The sequence below is a fragment of the Hippocampus zosterae genome, chromosome 2, assembly GCF_025434085.1.
Source record: "Hippocampus zosterae strain Florida chromosome 2, ASM2543408v3, whole genome shotgun sequence".
Lineage (NCBI taxonomy): Eukaryota > Metazoa > Chordata > Actinopteri > Syngnathiformes > Syngnathidae > Hippocampus > Hippocampus zosterae.
The window spans coordinates 25,753,526-25,775,813 of record NC_067452.1 but is presented as its reverse complement, the minus strand read 5'-3'; the positions used below and the strand labels follow the sequence as shown (position 1 = coordinate 25,775,813).

The following is a 22,288-nucleotide window of genomic DNA, read 5'->3' as shown; positions in this document are numbered from 1 at the left end:
CATTCTACCTAAAAGTAGATAGTTGGGTGTCCTGTGATTGGCTGAAAAACAGTCAAGGGTGTACCCTGCCTCCAAATCAGCTCTGGGATAGGCTCCAGCTCACCTGTGATGTGTGAAGAGGACAAGTGGTTTCGAAAATGGATGGAACGGACATAAATGACATCAGAAACGCAAATCAGTTGACCCTTCGGCGAAAGACTGATGTGCACCCAAAACTTCAAGGCTGCCTTCAGATGGCCTGGAATGTGCATTATTCAAATATGATTTCGAATATACTGTGTCTCTCTATAAACACACCATCTCAGTGAGATGTCAATGTGATCAGCATGTTGGAAAAGCATGAATCTGGAATTTCTCCATTGCGAGACTAATAAAGGTTTTCTTAATGTTGCACCATTAAGTGGTTCGGAGACTTGTTCATGGATACATCGGCAGTACGCTGGAAGCAGACTAGCTGTCTCTCCAAAAAACAGTCCCTGTTGTCCGTTGTTTTTCTGGCAGTGGGATTTGGATGTGGATCAAAATCCGAGTGAAGTGAAATCTAGTGAAGGGCTAGCTGGAGGCTAAGTGTTGCACACATTTCACCTGGACTCTTCAGCAGGTTCACTCTCCTGCTTAAGACAGACGGACATCTTAAGTCTGTCTGTCTTAAGAGTTGTCAGTCTCTGAAGTGGAATTTCAAAATTGAGAATAAATATTGGGGTCTGACAGAGTCGAGTACTGTACATCAAGTCAAAAAGCACGAGTTTCCCTGCAGAGAGAACTCGCTTTCCTCAGACCCGACATCATTCAGCACTGCCCACATACCTCTGAATAGATAAATCCTCCTTTTTCCTCCTTCTCCTTCTTAGTTTATGGGTGGATTATAGATCTTTCATTCATACTGCCACCTACTGTACAGGAGACACAAAACATTTCCATGTACTGTGTAGTCACTGCAGCCCACTCAAGCAAAGCTGCTGTATATCATATTCTGTATTCAATGACAGACTAACCGACCTCCAATCAGTACTGACAAAACATACATACATACAAACAATACATGATCCCTTAAAAGCCATTCAGCAATAAATGCACGTTGAATGTTGTTCGACAGAAATCACACAATACTCTTTTCTGGTCTCAGATTCCGAGGTGGTGTACAGGAACCGAGATAACCATGTTGTGAAATTCGATTTCACCCGCAACGAGACCCAAGTCCTGCTCAGCAACACAACATTTGTAAGTTGCTTTCCGTGTTTGGGTGTTCACGTTTTCCTTTTCTCTTTCTAAGATATGTGTCCACGGTATATGTAGATCCTTCTTTTGCATTTGGTAAAGCTTTGTTTTATTCATCAGGTGGCGTTCAAGGTGGCCAAGTACTCACTCTCAGCGGACCTTCAATATGCACTCTTTGCTTATGACGTCAAACAGGTGGGCATTGTCATTTCTCTTTTCATTCACTTTGTGCATCAATATTGGAATGAACTTGAATCAAAGCGCATGTCTGTTGGAGTATGCATTTTGTTGTTGTCGACGTTTTTTTTTTTTTTAACTAAACAGACACGCACACAAACCCCGGCTGTGAAAATAATCCTGCCATCACTGCTCAACAGATGTGCACCGGTTTTCGAGTGTGCGTTCTGTTTGGATTATTTAGATTTACTTTCGTCTTTAGACATTTCACACTTCACTCTTTGTGTGTCCTTGTTTATACCGAGTCCTCAAGAAGTCTTTCTTTTCTCCTCACAGTCAATAATGATGTGTTGTGCACTGTGGGTCACCTTCATGCTGCAGTAAGTGAGTGTTAGCTTTGTATGATTTATTTGCCTCTCTTTACAGGTGTACAGATATTCCTACCAGGCTTCCTACATCGTTTACAACATATACACCCGGTAAATTAGTGTGAGGATGTGTGTGTGTGTGTGTGTGTGTTCATGTGCATGTGCGCGTGCGTGCGTGCACTTTTGCCCAATCATTCGTCAGGTATTCTGGCTATGGTGTTTCTTCTAATTTCGTGTGGTTTTAGGGAGGTTTGGGAACTGAACCCTCCTGAAGTTTCCAATGCTGTGCTGCAGCATGCGGCGTGGGGAAAACAAGGACAGCAACTGGTAGGGTTGATTCACCAAAACCACTTCTTTTTTAATGGATGGAATAAAAGTATACAACTTATATTTGCGTATTTGGTCCTGCCGATAACTTGATAGTTACGCTTCGAGGGTGTGGTACAAATGTTTTTTTTTTTAACCTAATATTACTGGAAAAAAAATCATGACTCAAATGTGACACTTTTTAGAATAGCAGCTTGTCATTACTGACATTTTCCCATCCAACTGATTGTTTTTCTTAACTCACTAAGCCTCATCTCCTGATCAAGGAGTTAATTCATGCTACTTTTTGTGCAATGTAGCTGTCTTTGCACAGTTCTTTTCTTGAGGTTTTTTTTTACAATTTGCTCCTGCAGATTCATGTGTATATGAGCGTTGCGAAGTGAACGTGCAATCCTTCCTTTTCCTTCTAAGATTTACATTTTCGAGAACAACATCTACTATCAGTCAGACGTGAGGAGCAACTCCCTGCGGATTACCTCTTCTGGCATGGCGGGCGTCATCTTCAATGGGCTTGCTGACTGGCTTTATGAAGGTGTGAGTCATCTCCTATATTAACCTGTCACCCTCACCAATAATCTGAACAATGAAATACAGTGTAGTGCTTGCATCTTGAAATTATATTTTAATGCCGATAAGCAAACTGTGCTATTTCATTTTGTTCACTACAATGCCCTTAGATTTGATTGTGAGTGTAAATGGTCGTTTGTCTATGTATGCCCTGCGATTGGCTGGCTACCATTTTAGGGTGTTGCCCGCTTAATGCTGAACGAAGCCTGGGATAGCCTCCAGCAGGCCTTGTGAGAATAAAGCGGCTCAGATAATGGATAAATTTGAAAAAAATCATTCTATCTGTGCTGCTGGGCCAGCGAAAAGTACGGATTTTGGAAAAAATCATTCTATCTGTGCTGCTGGGCCAGCGAAAAGTACGGATTTTGGAAAAAAACTGCTTTTGTCTTCATGAAGCTCCTTTCTACCAAGATACCACAAAATGGCAGCAAATGAGCAATACTTTCGTATAATGAATCTAATCAACTAATTGCAACATTGTTACTTGGCACTAACATGCCACAAAATGGTGACTAAGCACTTATTTTCTCTAAATGAAGCTCCTGAACTCAGATCACAATGATACAACCAGACAGCGAGTGAATGAGTTTTAAGTAAATAACAGAGGACTACCCAATCGCACATACACACACACACACACACACACACACTCACACACACAAATAAATCTGTGAATTCATTAATGGCTGTGTGAATGAACACCGGGAATTCACTCTCCTGCTTGAAGAAATCAAATCTTCACCCGTCCTTACTCTTTATGTCAGCAAAGAAACTCGTGGGCATGGTTACAATGAATTAGCCCCACTGGTAACAGTTGGCCCAAGGGCAAAGTAACACATTTTGAGAAATAGGTACATTTGTAAAATGTGTTGTTTGATTGCGCACTCAGGGACTCTGCACCCCCAACTATTTATGCATGGTACCAGTAATTTTAAAAAATTGCTTTTCCGTTATGTGTCACCTTTTGCAATTCTGTTTGGGGGCTATACTCCCAGTTACGAGAACCACCCAAAGCGAAGCGTCAAGAAGCACTACCACAATAATAGTGCAATGGTGTATATTTGCTATCAGAGGAGATTCTGCGCTCACACTTGGCCCACTGGTGGTCCCCCGATGGAGAGAAACTGGCTTTCCTGACCATCAACGACACATTAGTACCAAACATGGCTTTGGCCCAGTTTACTGGCGGCACCTACCCCCGAGGACTTCAGTACCCGTATCCCATGGTGAGATCCAAATGCACTCTTTTTATAGTGATCTGGGGTGGGTCAGTTTGTTTTGATTTGAGATACTCTGAATCAGCGCACAGAAATCCAGAAGAGGCCAGGCATACTTTTTCAATGATCTGCAGCTGTACAAATTCTCCATGTGATATGTGTACTGCTAGGAATACATGGGCCCCTTCTAGCTCTATCAAGCTCTTGCAGAAGTTGCTGATGAAGCATTGACTCATTTTGTAATTTTTGAACCAATCACTAATCCAACAAGACTTTGGACCAGTCTATTTAAACATTTTGTTTATTAACTGAACAGTCGGAATTCCGCTATTTGCGGGGGATTGGGACCAGCCTGGCCCACAAATGGCCAACATTTGCAGATAACTGATGTCCATGGAAATGCTTTGGATAAAAATAACACAAATAAAAATCAAACCTTCAAATCTTCTCCCCAAACCCCTGAGAAACATTCAGTACACAAAAAGTGCAGGCTCTCCGCCCCAACTCCTCCTCCACCAAAATATTGTGGCTAAAAATCCAACTATCTATGCAGAGAAACCTTGGATCTTAACAATGGCAGTAAATGAGTCAACAAAATTGTGTTTTCTCGAATGTCTTATTTTGCAGATCTGATCAATGATGTCATAAGCGCTACAAAAATAAAGATTTATTGTATTATATTGATTGATCGGTAAGTCACAACATTTCAACCGATCACCAATGTTGCATAAAATACAAAATATCTGTTGATCCAAACCAGCTGATCAGTGTAAAGTTTTATATACAGTATATATCCGTATATATACCGTGCGTCATTAATTTTTTCCAGTTGACATGTTTTTTTTTTCCTATCCCTGTATCTGATTGCAGTGTTGATTCTGAAACTGTGTTTAGTGTTGCAGAGGCTTACATTGACATTGAATTGGTTTTAAAATCAGCACTTGGCGACCCTACTTTTGTTATGATGATGTTACGTGAGATTTTATTTATTAGGTGTTACTTGGTATAAATCAACCACTGATCTACAGTATTGTTCTAAATGTTCCATCAGGCCGGCCAGACAAACCCTGCGGTCAAGCTGTCTGTAGTCAATCTTTTTGGGGTAACGCACTCTGTGGAGCTGCATCCTCCCTATCAGCTCAGCCTACGGTAACACCAATCCAAGTCATAAACCCACCAAGCACTAAACCCTTCGTCTCATTCCATTCTGGGCTCCCCATCTGCAGGGATTTCTATATCACCATGGTGAAGTGGATCAGTAACACGCACCTGGCCGTGCGCTGGCTCACTCGGGCCCAGAATGCATCAGTGCTGACAGTGTGCGATGCGGCCGTGGGAGTCTGTCTTGCGGTGTGTGCTTCTCATTCCACTCACGTTTCACAGGATTGCATGCCTCACATTAGCTTCAAGTTGACTTTTGAGATTTAGCAAATGATACTTTTACAGTGATGTCAACATCCTTGCTTCCACTTTGTTCTTGTCAAACACAACGCCGATTCAAAGAGAGCACTGTGCTCACCACAGTTGTGTGTTTAACTTGCACTTTAATTTGGGCTTCAGCGGCATGAGGACTCTTCAGATTCATGGATCTCCAGGCAGGTAAGTCTGCAGTGTTGCCATTGCCACCTCTTCACGTTCCTCTAAGGGCATCACAAAGAGTCCCCCCAATCTCCAGCAGAACCAGGAGCCTCTGTTTGATAAAGACACAACCAGGTTTTTTCTTGCCGTTCCATTGAGACAAGGAGGTCAAGGTGACTTCCATCACATCACCATGTTCACCAAAAAGGTGCGGAAAGTAAACAGGACAACATTTAAAAACAGAATCAATCATAAGGGAAGCTGTTATGTTGTTTCTTAGCTCCAAAGCAACAAGGATGAGATTGAACACATCACGTCCGGCGCCTGGGAGGTGACACAAATTGTGTCTTATGATGAAAGCAAGCAGGTCATGTATGTTTCTTTTGTGTTTATTTCTCCTTTTCACTGGTGTGTTTGATTATTACAAAAGGGGACTGAGCAGCGCAAAAACATATTTTATGATTCCTTACCTGATGATGATGATTCAGTTAGAGCAGTAGTTGTGATTGCTCTTGTTTTGGTTCCCAATGTGGAAATGTGATTCTGTTATGCTCAGTAACAAGGGCGGATTTATTCTTTCGGGATCTGGAGCTGCTGGCCAATCAAAACTCCTGAAAGATACTTATAATTCATATAAAATCAATGTATGTTTATTTCACATGTTTACCTAAACTGATGATTTGGCTAAGTAAGTTAAAGGTGAATGACAGTGGCCCTGGTGTTCTATTGACATTTATATTTTTTTAAGAAGAAAACGTTTGAATGGCCCTGCTTATAAGATGTAAATCACCTGATGTCATCCACTCAGATACTTCCTGAGCACAGAGGTTTCTGCACAACAGAGGCATTTATACAGGTAACTATCAAAAAACAAAGTACTTAGCTTTCTGTTGCACATTGGTAAAATGTGTTCAACTGATGTCATTTTTTACTCTTTACCTCAAATATATTCAAATGATCTCTGTTAATTTAGCCTCCTTTAGTGATGCGCAACCGATTTACATGTCCGAATTAAGTAACTCCCATGGATCCAAAGCACCTTTTATTGCAGTGATTTTGCACTCATTGCACTTCCCGTTTCTTTTGTCTTTTGGCTTCTCCTTCTTCCAACATGCACATGTGCTCCCTGTCAGTGTGTCCACCCTGGGTGCATTTCCACGACAGTGCCTCACCTGTGGACTGCGTGAGGCGTGCACCTTCTTTGAGGCTAACATCAGCCCTGACGCGGAGCATGCCATCCTGCATTGCAAAGGCAAATCTCTCACAATCGTCTTGATGGTGACCTCTTTTCATGGAGATGACATGTTGATGAATGCATTGTTTTCTACATCACAAGAGACACTTTTTACCTTGTCTGCTTTTGTCGTCACCTGTGTCACTCGTAGGTCCGGGAGTTCCATCGGTCCTGCTTCTTAGTTTGGACGAGGTGGACTGTGAGTGTTTTCATGCAGACAGACAAATGTTTGCATTACTGGATGCCATTTTGTGCAAAGCCCAGTACTGAGAAGAGTATCTGGACATACTGTACGTCTTAATCAATTCCTCAATCAATTCATTTAAAATGAGCGCTCATAGCAAACACTGATTTTCAGCACCAATTTACAAAGTCAATGCTTGAAAATTGATCATTGAAACGCACCTATTACCTAAATCAAAATTTTCTTTGGACAGTTATGCCACAGTGCACAAAGCAAGGTTGCTGGAACTTGAGTTTGGTGTGGAAGAACTTGAGAGGACTGACCTCAAACCCATCAAACACCTTTCAGATGAACTTGAACAGAAATGGCGAGCCATCACTAACCCCTGACCAATTGTTGTTCTGGATGAATGGACATTAATGCCCACAGACACAAAAATCGAAATCCTGCAGGAGCTCTTTCCGGAAAAGTGCAGGGGTACCAACTCAAACTTAATACTTTTTCCACACCTTACAGTTCACATCACACTTTATGATTAGACCCCCCCCAAAAAAGAAAAGAAGAAAAATGAATCCAACAATTGAGTTCTACTTTTCAGGAATTTTCTTTTATTGTCCATTTATTTTCTTTTTTCCTTATTTGTTTTTTTATGCTCATCTTCCATCAGCTTATTTCATTCTGGAGAACAATCATCCTCTGTGGTCGATGCTGTCCACCAAAAGAATGGTTCAGTCCCGAATCCACACTATCCACCATAGCAACTATGGTAGGAATGAAATGTGCATGCAAAAGTTAACATGATAATGCGAGATGGAGTTACAAGCGTGTGCTCTCTCACGTATAGAACTGCCTCTGAAGCTCATCCTTCCTCTTGACTTCTCAGAGTCCTTCCTCTACGGCCTTCTGCTCATTGTGTGAGGACCGCGTTTATATTCACTGCGCCATCTACTCTGACCTTCACACTCTCTCATGTGCCACCATGGCTGCAGGCTGAGCATCTCACAAATCGACTCAAAATAACTGTAACGTCTCATATCAGATTGTTAAAGTTCCAGCCATACAGCCTTCTGAATATTTTAATTTTAAATCTGTGAAATTGTGATAAAATAGCTATTTTAAGCAGATCTTATAATCATTAGCAGCGACTGTAATTTGTTTGTGGCAATCCTGCTAATAGCTCGGGCAGAGGTTACCTCCTACTAATCAATCCATTGTGCCATTAAGCGGTTTGAGAAAAAAAACCCAATTAACTGCAGTTATTTTTTGAGTACAAGTATCATGATATTTTTTTGCTGTTCACAGGACATTATTTTGTCTTTGTCTGCTTACATGGCTTTGTTCCAACAGAGGCAGCTCTCCTGGTGATCAGGCAGTCACTGAGGAGTTTAGGCTGAACTGGGACTGGGTGCTGGTGGGCTCGGAGGAGGTGATTGTGGCCCGGCTCGACGGTCGGGGTTCTGCGTTCCGAGGTCAAAGGTTTGTCATTAATTTTTTTTCTTCCATTTTAATGATGCACATGTAATGTCCAGTACGATGCACAGCTCATGATGGCCTTCACATCACAGGATGCAGCTCCACAATAACATTGGGCAGGTGGACGTTGAGGACCAGATAGCAGCTTTAACGTATGTACTAATTTTAGGAATAAAACATAAATAAAATACACTTTCATTGTAAGAAAAAGAAAAAGTTAAATATTCAGTGAGTAATTGTGGAGACAATTTGGACAACAAACTTCAAGCAGGCTAGCATGATTTTTAATTTCTTCTCTCTTTTTTTTTCTCCTGAGGATCCTTTGTTTTCAAGATGTCTTTTTGAGTTCATTTCAGTATCAGCATGAAACAACATCATGATGGACTGATGAGTCATTTCTCTCCAGGTACTTGGTGAAGCTTCCTTACATCGATCCAACTAGGGTTGGCATTTTTGGAGAGGTCTGAACTGCTCATATTATTTCTTCATCTTGATTGTACAATGGTGCTTTGAGATACAAGTTTATGTCATTCAAATTCATAAGTCAAAACGTGTGTATCTTCATCCATCCATCCATCTATCCATTCTCTACTGCTTATCCAGTGTCGGTTTGCGGGGGCAACTACTTTAGTAGGGAAGCCAAGACTTCCCTCTCCCCAGCCACTTCCAGCTCGTCCCAGGGATCCCAAAGCATTCTAAGGCTAGCCAGGAGACATTGATTCTCCAGCGTGTCCTAGGTTGTCCCCGGAGCCTCCCCGGAACACTTCACCAGCGAGGCGCCCAGGAGACATCCTAATCTGATGCCCGAGCCACCTCCTCTGGATGTGAAGGAGAAGCGGCTCGGCTCTGAGCCCCTCCCAGATGACCGAGCTTCTCAACTTATCTCTCCGGGAGAGTTCGGACACAGTGCAGAAGAAATTCATTTTGATCACTTGTATTCGGGATCTCATTCTTTCGGTCATGACCCACAAGGTGACCATAGGTGAGGGAACAAACGTAGGTCGACTGGTAAATGAAGAGCTTCGTCTTTTGGCTCAGCTCCTTTTTCACCATGATGGACTGATACAACGTCCGCATCACAGCAGACACTGAACTGATCTGTTTGTCACTCTCCCTCGCCATCCTGCCCTCGCTCATGAACTAGACCCCAAGATACTGAAACTCCTTCACTTAGGGTAAGATCTCATCCCCCGACCCAGAGAAGGCACTCACACCGTTTTCCGACTGGCGACCATTGTTTCAGATTTCGAGGTGCTGATTTTCATCTCAACCGCTTCACACTTGGCTGTGAACTGCTCCAGTGAGAGTCGGAGATACAGGCTTGAAGAATCCAACAGCACCACATCATTGGCAAAAAGTAGAGATGCAATACTGAGGCCACCAAACCGGACTCCCTCAATGCCTCGGCTGCATCACGAAATTCTGTCCATAGAGGTTAGGAACAGAGTCGGTGACAAAGGGCAGCCTCATTGAAAATGAATCCGATTTACTGCCGGCAATGCGAACCAAACTCTGGCATTACTGGTGCAGGGACCGAACAGCCTTTATCAGGGGGTTTGGTACCCAGCACCCCCCCCCACCCCCAGAACTCACCTAGGGACACAGTCATACAGCTTCTCCAAGTCCACAAATTATGTATAGACTGGTTGGGCGAACTCCCATGCACCCTGGAGGACACTGCCAAGGGTCTACCAGGTCGGACCGGCATCTTACCCCACCATTGAAGCCAACTTAGTTGACAGCCCCACCCCTCTCTTCACCCGTGTGTCCAAAACATGCAGCCGTAAATCCGATGATACTATCACAAACTCAATAATCGAACCCACCGCCTTAAAAAAAGCAACTTAGTTTTCCAACTTCTTATGTACTTAGTAAAACATTTGCATGCATAGATGATGACTGTACCTAATGTGTTGTCTATATAAGGTTTTGCACTTTATTTGTGCAAACCCTTTCATAAACAGAATGCACTTCAAAGTGCTTTACATGGATTGAGATAAACCTGCTCTCCACATGTTCACAGGGCCACGTGCGCACACACACACACACACACACACACACGTTAGAAATAAAAACGTGATCAGGGAATAACCCCAAACTAGGTAAATACACATCATCTAATTGAGAAAGATAGTTGTGGAATGTTGTAAATTTGTTCTAAGATTGCTGCTGCCATCTAGTGTGTGGCAGTCTGAAGCGCATTCTCATTTTTGCTGTATCGACCAAGCAACAGTGTAGGTTAATGACATCATCTTTAGCCCAACAGAATGCTTCCATCTGAGTTACAAGTAAATCTTGAAGTGAATGATGATCAGGAATCAGCTCCAATGGTAACATTCCTCCTGCAGGACTATGGTGGTTACCTAGCGCTAATGCTGATCAAGTCCACCGAGGGAATGATCCGATGCGCTGCAGCTCAGGCTCCTGTTGTTGACTGGACTATGTATGGTGAGTCTGATCAATTCAGATCCTTCACATAGAGCACCAATGTGGATCAGACTAAAATTCCCTTGTTAATGTGCTTTTTATCTGTAAAGAGAATCAAATGCACTACCTGTTTTTTGTCTGCCTCTCTATTACTTCCAGCTTCTGCATTCTCAGAGCGATATTTTGGCATGCCTTCAACTGAGGAGAACAGATATCAAGTGAGTGGCTTCTAGCTACCAATTTCCATTGTAGCTCTTCCATAAGAGGTTTGAAGCCAAGGCTTTAAAGTTCTTCCACACCTAACCAAGCATGCCTTTATGGACCTTGCCTTGTACACTGTGTCACAGCACAGAAAATGTATCTGACATTTGGGCACAATTGTCTACAAATTCTGGGTTGTGGTATTTAGTTCAAATATGTGGCAAATGTGCCCCTGTTATAAGGTGGAGTCGACAGAAATACGCAACAGCCTACAAAGTGAAGGTCGCAGACAGTTTTTTTTCTTCTAAGTGGGTTGCGATGAATTGGGCCAGAGTGGTCTATTTCTGTGACGGTGGGAGGAGCGTTGCTCTTGAAGTGACATCCAAAGACCGAGGACAGGGTGAACGGACAATAGTCATTAGGAAAGGAAAGAAAGAATGGTGGTGCCTTGAAGCAGCTCTCTACACTCTGATGGAATCCCAGCTGTGAGCTCTGAGATTTTGTTCCTATCCTCCCCGAGCAATGTACCCATGTAAAATGGCTGTGAATGTGGTCGAGAAAAACAACCGATGCGCCAATTTTGTTGCCATTTCGCTTTCATTTCCAGTCAAATGGCCGCATGTGGTGTCCACCTGTTTATTTATTTATTTACTTTTCAAGATAGTTTTTTTCCACTCACAACAATATTTGACTTTTAATTACATCAATAGTGTATTTCCTCTGCACAAGCATCACCTCTGAGGCACCATGTTCCTCTTTCTTGCATAAAATATTCACAATCAATGTGTATCATAGTAAAATCAATTCACCAAATGTGGTAATAAAAACTTGGCATTGCTTTTAAAGAATTGAACATAGTTTTTGGTCTGTACAGATGTCGAAAGTTCTGCCAGACATGAAAGGCCTGCAGGGAGGAACTCTGTTTCTCGCCCATGGGACCGCTGATGGTAGACACACACATACGCGTGCACACATTTCTCTTCCCTTTGCCGTTAGATTTACGACGCACAGGCCGTTACGACTCTGCTGAGTTGTGAGCGCTTGTCGCACGATGGATGTAAACAATTGTGTTCTTTTCCCCAGCAAATGTTCACTTTCAGCACTCAGCGGAACTCATCAAGCATTTGATCAGGGTGGGAGCCAACTACACCATGCAGGTACAAGTGTCAGAAAAGACAGCATGAGCAAAGAGTCCCAGGAGGCTATTTACCTTTTGCTTTCTGGGACAGATCTACCCTGATGAGGGCCACTTCCTGTCAAGACGCAGCCAGATTCAGCTGAGGCACTCTTTGATTGGCTATTTTAGAGGTTGTCTGTTGGATGCATCATCATTATTGGACAGGCGGGCTGAAGATGAGTGAGGAACTCCACAAAAGAATAGTGTGTGTGTGTGTGTGTGTGTTTTATACTCTTAGCACAATTTTTGATGGACAAGTAAGTGAAGACTTAGAGCAGGGGTGTCCAAACTAAGCATACAGAAACACTGAGGGATGCCAAGGCCACTAAACATTCATCATACTTAATGTATTAGCATATTAAAACCAAGCCAGCATTTATACATTGATGCACCCCTCACCATTAAAAAAAAAGAAAAAGAAAAAAAACACACATTGCATCCCATGTCAAATTTTAGTAGTTGCTGCAAGCCGCAAAGAAAAAAGGGACAGTGTGCCATAAATGCCCCCTGGCTCTTGTTTGGTCACCATTGATTTAGTAAGGTAAAACAACAAATAAATAATAGCCCTCTTCTGAGATTTATTTAATCAGATCCTGTTGTACTTTGTACATAGTAGAACCTCAAAAGTGTTGTTTAAAAATATCGTACTGTGTGCATAGTGTGAGACCAAAAATGGTCAATAATGGCTAATGTGTGCACTTTAATAAGTTATTGTTGGCAGAGTGGTTAAAAGCAGTTGACTCCGTCTCCAGAATGTGAATTTTGTTCAGGGTGTTATGTTAAAGGTACTCAGTGTTGGAGTTTACATTTTTGTAAGTGTGGAACTACTGTATTTAGCTTTGGAGTTAGTGCATTAATGTTTTTATGTTTACGTCACATTGCTGATTGCCCTTTAACAGATTATTGTGAGTGTAACAAGAGCCTGCTCTTCAAAGCTATCCTTTTCTATAAGAATACACTTAAAATAAATGTATAGTTCTGTTGGTCATTTCCGTAAAGATGCAGACTGGCAACAGCTATTATGACTGATGGCAACGTTTAAAGGGGGAATCCAAACTCTTTCCTCAGCAGACAACTTATTCTGATCCAAACAGATGCAAATAAACAAAATGAAACTAGGCATAGACAATCGTGAGACAAGAGCATGTAAGATGATAATCTCGATACGAGTTTCTGCATAAAATGTCTCATTTGTGTTGTGCAAATAATTTGTTTATTGTTAATGGCATATGAATTAGGAGCATTGTGTAAAAATGTGTACGATGATATCGCACTGCTGTAAATAAACTGAATGCAAAAAAAAAATCTGTTGAATGCGGCATTTAGATGATCATGGCCGGCTTCATGTCGGAGAAAAAAAAATCACTAGACAACTATGTTGACTCACCCAAACAGATCCAACAGTAGGGGTTGCCATAACAATCACGTTGGTATCTTCACAAGACATATTCACACTTTGACATTTTCCAATTCAAGAGAGAGTAACTCATACCAGGATTTAACAGTTACCTTTTCGCATCGTCCTTTCGTGACCTTTACAAATCTCCCATCTGTGCAACCTTCATCGGCTTGAGCGAATCACAAAAAAAGATAGAGGTCTCCTCCAGTGAGCAAGCACAGAGAAACTGGCCACATGCACCTTCAGTTCTGGCCATTTCAAGTTTGGTCGGAAGTTTTACCTCTTTGTTGCAGCGGAAATTCATCACGCCTCCTTCGGGTCGCCCCAAAACACATACACAGAATAATTTTTTTCCCCCTAAATGTTCATGGTCCCGGGTGAGTTGGATGGATCCTACTCCAGCAGACTTGGGGTGAGATATGGTGGGAGAGCGGTAGTCATAATGTACAGCAACATGGAGTTTGGCTGTTTGGTCACACAATTGACATGAGTTGTAAATATATTTTTTATTACCACCGTCTTTTTAAATGGTTTGTTGTCAGCAATTTTTATTCTCTATTTATTTCTATGGTATGTCTGCCTGTCACCCATCCTAACCTACATTATCTATCAATGCAAGATCAAGAAAGCAACAGAAGCAAATGTAAGTGATTTTATTTGAAAAGAAGACAAATATGCTCTTAGCTTCAAAAGGGGAGTCACACTCAAGACAAGCAAACATGATGGTCTTGCGCTCTTAAGTACTTGAGACAAGCATGAACACGTCACCGTTTATTTGTTGACAACATAACCGCCATTAAAATGGGCGACATCCTAAATGAAGCTGATCGGCTTTCTTTTCTAATACTCCTCCCCTTCATCTTCGTCTTGCTCCAATGAGTCGATGCCGACCTCCTCGTAGTCCTTCTCCAGGGCAGCCATGTCTTCTCTGGCCTCGGAGAACTCCCCCTCCTCCATCCCCTCGCCGACGTACCAGTGCACAAAGGCCCTCTTGGCATACATCAGGTCGAACTTGTGGTCCAGTCGAGCCCAGGCCTCCGCGATGGCCGTGGTGTTGCTCAGCATGCACACAGCCCTCTGGACCTTGGCCAGGTCTCCTCCAGGAACCACAGTGGGAGGCTGGTAGTTGATGCCCACCTTGAAGCCAGTGGGGCACCAGTCCACAAACTGAATGGAGCGCTTGGTTTTGATGTTGCTAATAGCCACGTTTACATCTTTTGGCACGACGTCGCCGCGGTACAACAGACAGCATGCCATGTACTTGCCATGCCGAGGGTCACATTTCACCATCTGATTGGCTGGCTCAAAACAGGAGCTGGTGATCTCTGCCACAGTCAGCTGCTCGTGGTACGCCTTCTCTGCTGAAATGACCGGGGCATAGGTCGCCAAAGGGAAGTGGATTCGTGGGTAGGGCACCAGGTTGGTCTGAAACTCAGTCAGGTCTACGTTGAGGGCTCCGTCAAAGCGCAGCGAGGCTGTGATGGAGGAAACGATCTGACTGATGAGTCGATTCAGGTTGGTGTATGACGGACGTTCTATGTCCAGGTTCCTGCGGCAGATATCATAGATGGCCTCGTTGTCCACCATGAAGGCACAGTCCGAGTGCTCCAGGGTGGTGTGTGTTGTGAGAATGGAGTTATACGGCTCCACCACAGCAGTCGACACCTGAGGAGCCGGATAGATGGCGAACTCCAGCTTGGACTTCTTGCCAAAGTCCACTGAGAGGCGCTCCATCAGCAGAGAAGTGAAGCCAGAACCGGTTCCTCCTCCAAAGGAGTGAAACACCAGGAAGCCTTGGAGTCCAGTGCACTGGTCAGACTGAGAGAGAACAATACAATGTCATTAGGTATATATTAATGAGTATTTTATTTTCTGTAAGAGTGAGCTATTCTCCAAAACTGATATTTGATGAAAATGTAAAACAAAATGTGTGTCTCTGGAGCTCCTGTCCACTCATTAAGTCTGAAATTGCAGGACCAAGTTTCACCTTTGTGAGCTTTGCGTTTGCTGAAAATGTGTTTGTGATGTTAAGTTCATTGGCGTTGCAAAACACCCAGGGCAGGAGTGGTAATCAACATAATCTGACAAACTTTCAAGTGGGCCAAGCTGTTTTATGCGCTGCTTGGGGCAGCTATTCGGGAATGGCAAGCTATTTTAGATTGATACACTAATCATGGGAAAAATGTATATTTTCCTCAAAACGTTGTGAAGCGAGCCAATTTGAAAATTATTCACATGCCAGTCCGGTAAGTGACCTGGGAACTGCTGTAAATTGTGAACAAAAATCCCCCATGTCCACCAGGAAAATCTATATTTCCACTGAATTTGGAGGAAAATGGATAGAATTTGCAGACCGTCTGTAACTTTTATACGCTTGAGATCGCTTTTAAAACGTGAACATTACAAAATGAATTTTGCAATGATTTGCCTCATCTCACCAGCTTCCGGATCCTGTTCAGGACGTTATCAATGTGCTCCTTTCCAACTGTGTAGTGACCACGGGCGTAGTTGTTGGCAGCGTCCTCTTTCCCAGAGATGAGCTGTTCTGGGTGGAAGAGCTGACGATATGTACCTGTGCGTACCTCATCTGCAAGAGGATAGTCAAACCACAACGAAGTAAGTCAATAGAGAGACACTAGTAATTTGGTACCTACAAGACTTTGCAGCAGCAAAATTGAAATGAACAGTTTGAAATGTACCACAATTTCATGCTAGAGACTTTGCAATCCTTGTAGTCGTGCAATAAAGTTGGTGAGGAAAAGTGGAATCTTTTTAAACAGCGCCATCTTATCAACTTACCTTGACTGTTACTGAAAGAAAAGGGTTTGAAGGTCAGGAAATTTTACTCTCCAAAGAGGCCCAAACGCTTGTTTAGACAGGGCTAACATAATGGCCAAGCTAGCATATGCCAGTGACTTTAACTTTGCTCATCGGCCAACACGGGGCTCTTCAGTCGAAGGGACAGACTAAACAGTCGGTGGACATCTGCTTTCAGTGATGCCGTCAAGCTAAAGAAGAGGTCTCATCAGGCCTTTTTGACTTAGCCCAGAGTTCCCAAAGGCTTTGGATGTTGCGGGCCTCAGAGTTGAGATGTTCCTCTGCATTGAAAGGAGCCAGATGAGTTGGTTGGGCATCTGGTTCGGAAACCTCCCGGAGGCCTCCCTCCGTGAAGTGTTGTGGGCACGCCCCATTGGGAGGAGACCCTGTGGACAACTCAGGACATGCTTGGAGAGACTATGTCTCTCGGCTGGCACGGGAATGCCTCAAGATCCCCGCTGAAGAGCTGAATGAAGCGGCTGGGAAGAGGGAAGTCCGAGTCTCTCTGATAAAGGTGCTGCCCTCGTGACCCGACCCCGGATAAGTGTAAGAAACACAAGCAAAATTCTAGCCCCTATTTTTTTTCCATACATGTATTTTTACTAAAGCTGTCAAATGATTAAAATATATATCTAATTAAAAATGCAACTGTCATAATTAACTCAAATCAACAAAAACATTAATCGTGATTACTCACACACTTATCGTTTCTGAATTTCCTTTTACATTTTTGGTCATATTTTTCCCCCATTTTAATGCGCTCATCAACATGGAATCATGAATCAGTTTTCTATGAGCCAAATGCAAATATTTACTGAAATAACAAATTTGATTTTCAATTTTACATGAACATTTTTCACTTGGTGCAGTTATTCACACATAATCTCTCACACGATATTACTGTCCATTAATAATGGTGAAAAAATATTTTGTCACACAACAGCTGCTTTAACAGCAATTTTTATGAAATCAAAATAGAGCAATATAACATTGTAAAGTGCACATCTAAGGTACACTAGTACTCAGTCTATCGTGGATTTAAACCATGGTTGCATACTTCATTTTTCTCAAGTTTGCTTTCAAGACAGCAGTCTGTTTCTGTATGTTTGTTGAAGAATAATGAGACACCGGACAACAGTGTTCATTATGTGCCGCTGTATTGGAAACTGCCGGCCATACAAACAAGCACACGCTCTTCCCCCGTGCTGCAGGGGCAAACCATTCTGAAAGGGGGGGGGGGGGGCTCCCCCTAACACAGTCAGGCTATGTTGATTGTATTGGTCCTACTTGCGCGGAAGTCTCTCTACGGTTTTGTGTAGACCTCATTTCGAATGACTACACTTGGTTCGATGACGACACTGGAGACATTTTACTTTCGCTAGGTCGCTACCACTGTAGGGCACTGTCACTGTCAGACGAACACAGAGAAGCTCCACCCGCTCTATTTACATAGACACAGAACACTGTAACCTTCCACACAAAATAGTTCCAAACACGTAAAATCGCGTCAGTGGCATACATGGTATACCACATGGTATGATACAGAGAGAGAGAGAAGAACAGATAACTTTGGTCTTGTCAGTGGAGCAATATGGCAACTTTTTAAAAGTAAACTTTCCATTCATAAACTCTCTAGGTATCCGTTTTCTGTGTCTCGCGCTGCCGTGGCTGGCAAAACAGACATGGGCGTGGACTTCTGCAGCGCGCTTGTTGTATTGTTTCTGGTGTATTTATAGTGCAACGTAACATCCGCTTGTGACGTGTGCTGCGTTAATCTCGCGAGAAAAATTTTAATCCCGTTAAAATTCATTTCAACTAATGCCAATAAAAACGCACTAAACTGACAGCTCTATTTTTTACATTAGTACATTTAATCACAGAAAATTACTTTTGAACCCAAAATACAGTAAATGTCAGCTACTGGAACTTGTACATAAGTAAACTTCCTCAACCTGTCTTTAACGTCTACCAAATGTAATTCAATTAAAGATACTTGTACTTTTACTCAAGTATTGCCTTCAGTTACTTAATTCAAGGATGATAATCCAACCTACCGATGACGGTGGGCTCCAGGTCGACAAAGATGGCTCGGGGCACATACTTGCCCGTGCCGGTGTCACTAAAAAAAGTGGTGAAGGAGTCATCGGAGCTTCCTGTGGCCCTAGTGTTGGGCATGTGGCCGTCTGGCTGGATGCCGTGCTCCAAACAGTATAGCTCCCAGCAGGTGTTGCCCATCTGGACGCCAGCCTGACCAACATGGATGGATATGCACTCACGCTGCAGGGGAGGAAGGAGAGTGCACTCTTAAGACAGCCACATGTTTTATTTTCTTCGAACCCATAAAGAACAACTCCATGGGTATCCTGGCAAGCAGGAGCTAGTGGGGACCTGACCTACAAAAGCGAGTGGAGTGGTGGTGGTTAGCACGTAGAGCTATTAGGCCCTATGCTTCCACACCCTGCTCAAGAATTTTGACATTCTTTTTGAAAGACAGGGTGTGGGAGGAAGAGGGAGGTGCAGGCACGACGTGATAAAACAAGTCAAGTTTCATAATTTGTGAGTAGTTTGGCCTGAGGCAGTCAACTACAACAATTGAGGATTTTTGATAGATCAAGATCTTGAACTGTGCATCCAAATGTAAGCGCCTCTCTGTCAACAAGAGAAGCTTTTAACAACAAAAGACAACAAATTGAGAATGCTGTGCCTTGTAACTTCTTTCTCTTTACAGGGGAGGGGCCATGACTCATGGAAATGTTTGTTGTTGTGAAATTCCTGTCTCTTCCCCCGCCCCCCTGCAGATAGTCAAGCCGAAAACATGTCCACAATGAATCTCATTGTGTTTTTCCACTGACGCCACAAGGGGAGCAACAGCGTCACTGGCTGCTTGGTGTGCATCCGAACTTTCCAAAGCACCACAGAATCACTTTCTGAAGATTTGATTTTGTATTTCCTCGTCTTGACCCTATCTTGCCTTCCCAATAGGGCCTTGCTAAGTATGTAGCCACCAGCCAGTTCAGCCATTTTGAGGGATTTATGCTGCAGCTGCACCCCACATGGATACCATTATCATCTCGAACATCTACCCTCTATCTAAAATCTCTCCCAAGTGACACAAATAATTTAAACGTCTACAATCCAACCTGAATAGAATAGAACAGCTTTAATGTCACTATAACAACAAATTTAAACGAGAGCTGTCTGTCTGACATGTCTGTATAAATTACAGCGTGAAAAGGCAAATTGAAACAACAATAAATGCATGAACCCTGAACATATGGCGCATTACCAGTATTGGTCAGGCCAGACTTGGTTCAGTGCGTTTATCAAAGTTGGTTAAAAGCTCCAATTCAACTTGTATAATCATGAAACTTTCTGATGTCTCCCGCCTGATGTTTATGATTGCAATCAATGAAGGTGGCTATCGGCTTCTTGTATCTCAACCTGGCTGGAATGGAAAAAAAATGTTTGAAGTCCTAGTCACAACATGGAGGCGAAATGTGAACCACAATCCATGGTAATCGCTCTTCATTCAACACACTACCACCATTTCCCTCCGACATGTTGCGTCCTGAATGTTTCAACAGGAAGCGTCACCAGATGAAAATTGCACCAATCATCGGTCAACAAGCTGTAAATGATCCCACGCACTGCTATCCCGCCCAAAGTCGAGGTCAGCGCCCTGCTCAACTCATATTTAACACTGAATTTAAATCTCTCTTGGTCTTAAAAAAAATCCTTATCCGCCGCTTCACCACATTTACTTTTCAAATTGAGGTCATTTGTTTTTGAAGGCATTTGTGTGAAACCTGCAAACCGAGTTTATCAGGTTGTGAACAAACAAAACAAACAGAATTTATGACAGCCTGTAGAGAAGCCACATCAGCATTCCCAGGCAGAAAGGCAACCGCGTAAACCCTCCTGCCAGGCCCCGAGCCCCCATATGGAAAGTGTTAACCTTCACTGAAGCCACAGTCACATGCCTGGAGGCGCCTTTCCACTGCTGTGCTTCCTGTGCTTTTCTGCTTCACACGCCTACTTGTCTTCCTCTATTGGTGAGCTGATGTGGCAATACTGAGCCACGAATAAGAAAAGAAACTTGGAGAAGCACAATGTCACAACACTAAATGCTGCCAATAGTTATAATGATAAAAAAAACTCACCATTCTGTAGTTGAGAGTGTCCTTTCTTTGCAAAAAAAAGTTAAACCCGTATGGTCCTCACAGTGCACCGATTATGAGATCTCTGTGAGTGAAGTCCCATCAGCGTGCAACACGCATATACTTTTATAACTGACGCATGGGGAGGAGGCAGAGGTGGAGCCAGCAGTTGCATTTCCACCCAGTTTGGCTTCCGCGATGAGAGAGCACTTCCTGGATTTCCTTTTCAGACCAAAAGCACAGTGTGGCTACAACATTTGTGGATTCATTTACTCACAGCTCCATTTATTGGGAAATCTTGGTCTGTTATGACGACTTATTTCAAAAACAATGAACACATATTTTTGTCAAACGTGTCGTCTCAGAATTGGAGGACAATATAAGCCACCAACAAATGTGAAAAACATACCACTTATTTGATCATTTCATGATTGTGATTGCAATAAAAGCAGATAAACCATTGCGTCGGGTTTCTGAAATATCCCAGTAGCCTACATCTCATTTTTTCTCTTTCGTTACAGGTATTATGTGGGGGCCCATCAGCTTTTGCATGCTTAGGATTTGCAATTTTGTAAACCTCATTCCCTTGCCCGTGGCACACCAGGTGCCTTTGGAGGAGCGTTGCAAAATGGCCACCTGCCACCAAACAGACAACTTGAGCAGGTGATCCCGCTAAGGTACGGGAAGTCAAACTGGAATGCGCAACATTGACAAAAGCTTTGGAGAGCGATAAAGATTTACCCTTCAGGCTGTTGAAACGCTTCAAGCAGATGATTATGATGCTCATACCAAACAAAAATATAAATGTAAGACTCTTGCGTTCCCTCCCATTTTTAATGAGTTGAACTCAAAGATCAAAAAATATTTCCCACAGAAACAAAAGTCCAATTTTTCTAACATTGTTCACAAATATGCCTAAATCTGATAATAAGCACTTCTACTTTGCCAGCATAATCCATCCACCTCGAAGGTGTGTCGTTTCAAAATACTGGTTAGACAGCATGATCATTATAAAGGCGCGCGTAAGATTCTCTACAATAAAAGGCAATTTTAAAATGTTATTTTTACTGTATTGTAAGATCTTTACAGTACAATGAAATTATTGGGATAATAATTAATAGTTTTAGTGTTCCTCTAAATACGGTTACAGTTATTGTAAACAAATTGTGACTAATGTTTGAGGTTTTGCTCCAAAGAGATGGGGTCGGGGGCGGAAGTACGACACCTCAAGTTCACTCAAAGCTTCATGTTAGTCCCAAGTAACGTTCATCATAATAATGAAAATAATAATAATAATAATACATTCAATTGTGGGTGCCTTTCTAGAAACTCAAGGACACCTTACAACCAGCAGTTAAAATCACAAATACAATGTTAAAAACAACATCAAATAAAATAAGAAAAAATACTACAACAACAAAACAAAAAAATATGTAATGGCTTTATGGTCCGAGTGAATAGGCTTGTCTAAACAGATGTGTTTTGAGGCTGGATTTGAAATGTGTTAATGAGTCTGTATTACGAAGGTCAGCAGGGAGTGTGTTCCAGAGCTGGGGAGCAGAGCGACTGAAGGCTCTGTTTCCCATGGTGACGAGGCAAGCAGGGGGGACAGAGAGGAGGAGAGAGGAGGAGGAACGAAGAGTGCGGACAGGTGTAGGAATATGGATGAGGTCAGGTAGGTATGGAGGGGTTAGGTTATGGATGGATTTGAATGTGAGGAGCAGGATTTTATATTGAATGCGGTGTAATATGGGGAGCCAGTGGAGA

General features: G+C 42.7%; 2 protein-coding genes across 3 annotated transcripts in view; one reads left to right on the top strand and one right to left on the bottom strand.

The window, feature by feature from the left end:
* LOC127596635 (inactive dipeptidyl peptidase 10-like) overlaps positions 1–12,575 on the top strand; it is a 28,051-nt gene extending 15,476 nt beyond the window's left edge. The window contains exons 4-27 of one of the 2 annotated variants that reach the window (XM_052059352.1): positions 1,127–1,221; positions 1,339–1,413; positions 1,822–1,874; positions 2,009–2,090; positions 2,502–2,622; positions 3,729–3,883; positions 4,926–5,023; positions 5,101–5,224; positions 5,435–5,473; positions 5,550–5,660; positions 5,733–5,824; positions 6,261–6,308; positions 6,586–6,704; positions 6,838–6,885; positions 7,538–7,636; positions 7,715–7,784; positions 8,218–8,346; positions 8,436–8,495; positions 8,750–8,804; positions 10,692–10,791; positions 10,930–10,988; positions 11,846–11,918; positions 12,055–12,128; positions 12,201–12,575. In XM_052059352.1, the coding sequence (XP_051915312.1) occupies positions 1,127–1,221; positions 1,339–1,413; positions 1,822–1,874; positions 2,009–2,090; positions 2,502–2,622; positions 3,729–3,883; positions 4,926–5,023; positions 5,101–5,224; positions 5,435–5,473; positions 5,550–5,660; positions 5,733–5,824; positions 6,261–6,308; positions 6,586–6,704; positions 6,838–6,885; positions 7,538–7,636; positions 7,715–7,784; positions 8,218–8,346; positions 8,436–8,495; positions 8,750–8,804; positions 10,692–10,791; positions 10,930–10,988; positions 11,846–11,918; positions 12,055–12,128; positions 12,201–12,332 (2,111 nt within the window). In that variant the 3' untranslated portion in view covers positions 12,333–12,575. The remainder of the gene's footprint in view (positions 1–1,126; positions 1,222–1,338; positions 1,414–1,821; positions 1,875–2,008; positions 2,091–2,501; positions 2,623–3,728; positions 3,884–4,925; positions 5,024–5,100; positions 5,225–5,434; positions 5,474–5,549; positions 5,661–5,732; positions 5,825–6,260; positions 6,309–6,585; positions 6,705–6,837; positions 6,886–7,537; positions 7,637–7,714; positions 7,785–8,217; positions 8,347–8,435; positions 8,496–8,749; positions 8,805–10,691; positions 10,792–10,929; positions 10,989–11,845; positions 11,919–12,054; positions 12,129–12,200) is intronic. The other variant, XM_052059353.1, reaches the window with a different exon arrangement.
* Positions 12,576–14,185: 1,610 nt separating this feature from the next.
* Positions 14,186–20,647, bottom strand: LOC127596637 (tubulin alpha chain-like). The gene is made up of 4 exons (XM_052059356.1): positions 20,525–20,647; positions 18,419–18,641; positions 15,986–16,134; positions 14,186–15,365 (listed from the first exon to the last, which is right to left on the bottom strand). The coding sequence occupies exons 1-4, from the start codon at positions 20,525–20,527 to the stop codon at positions 14,388–14,390; spliced, it is 1,353 nt and encodes a 450-aa protein (XP_051915316.1). The 5' UTR covers positions 20,528–20,647; the 3' UTR covers positions 14,186–14,387.
* Between the last annotated feature and the right edge of the window lie 1,641 nt (positions 20,648–22,288).

Bases quoted from the DNA above. Each gene is read 5' to 3' on its own strand.
- LOC127596637 (XM_052059356.1), bottom strand. The intron at 16,135-18,418 runs GTAGGTTGGATT...ATCCTCTTGCAG, and splicing joins CCTGGAGCCCACCGTCATCG to ATGAGGTACGCACAGGTACA. The intron at 15,366-15,985 runs GTGAGATGAGGC...GTTCTCTCTCAG, and splicing joins TGAACAGGATCCGGAAGCTG to TCTGACCAGTGCACTGGACT.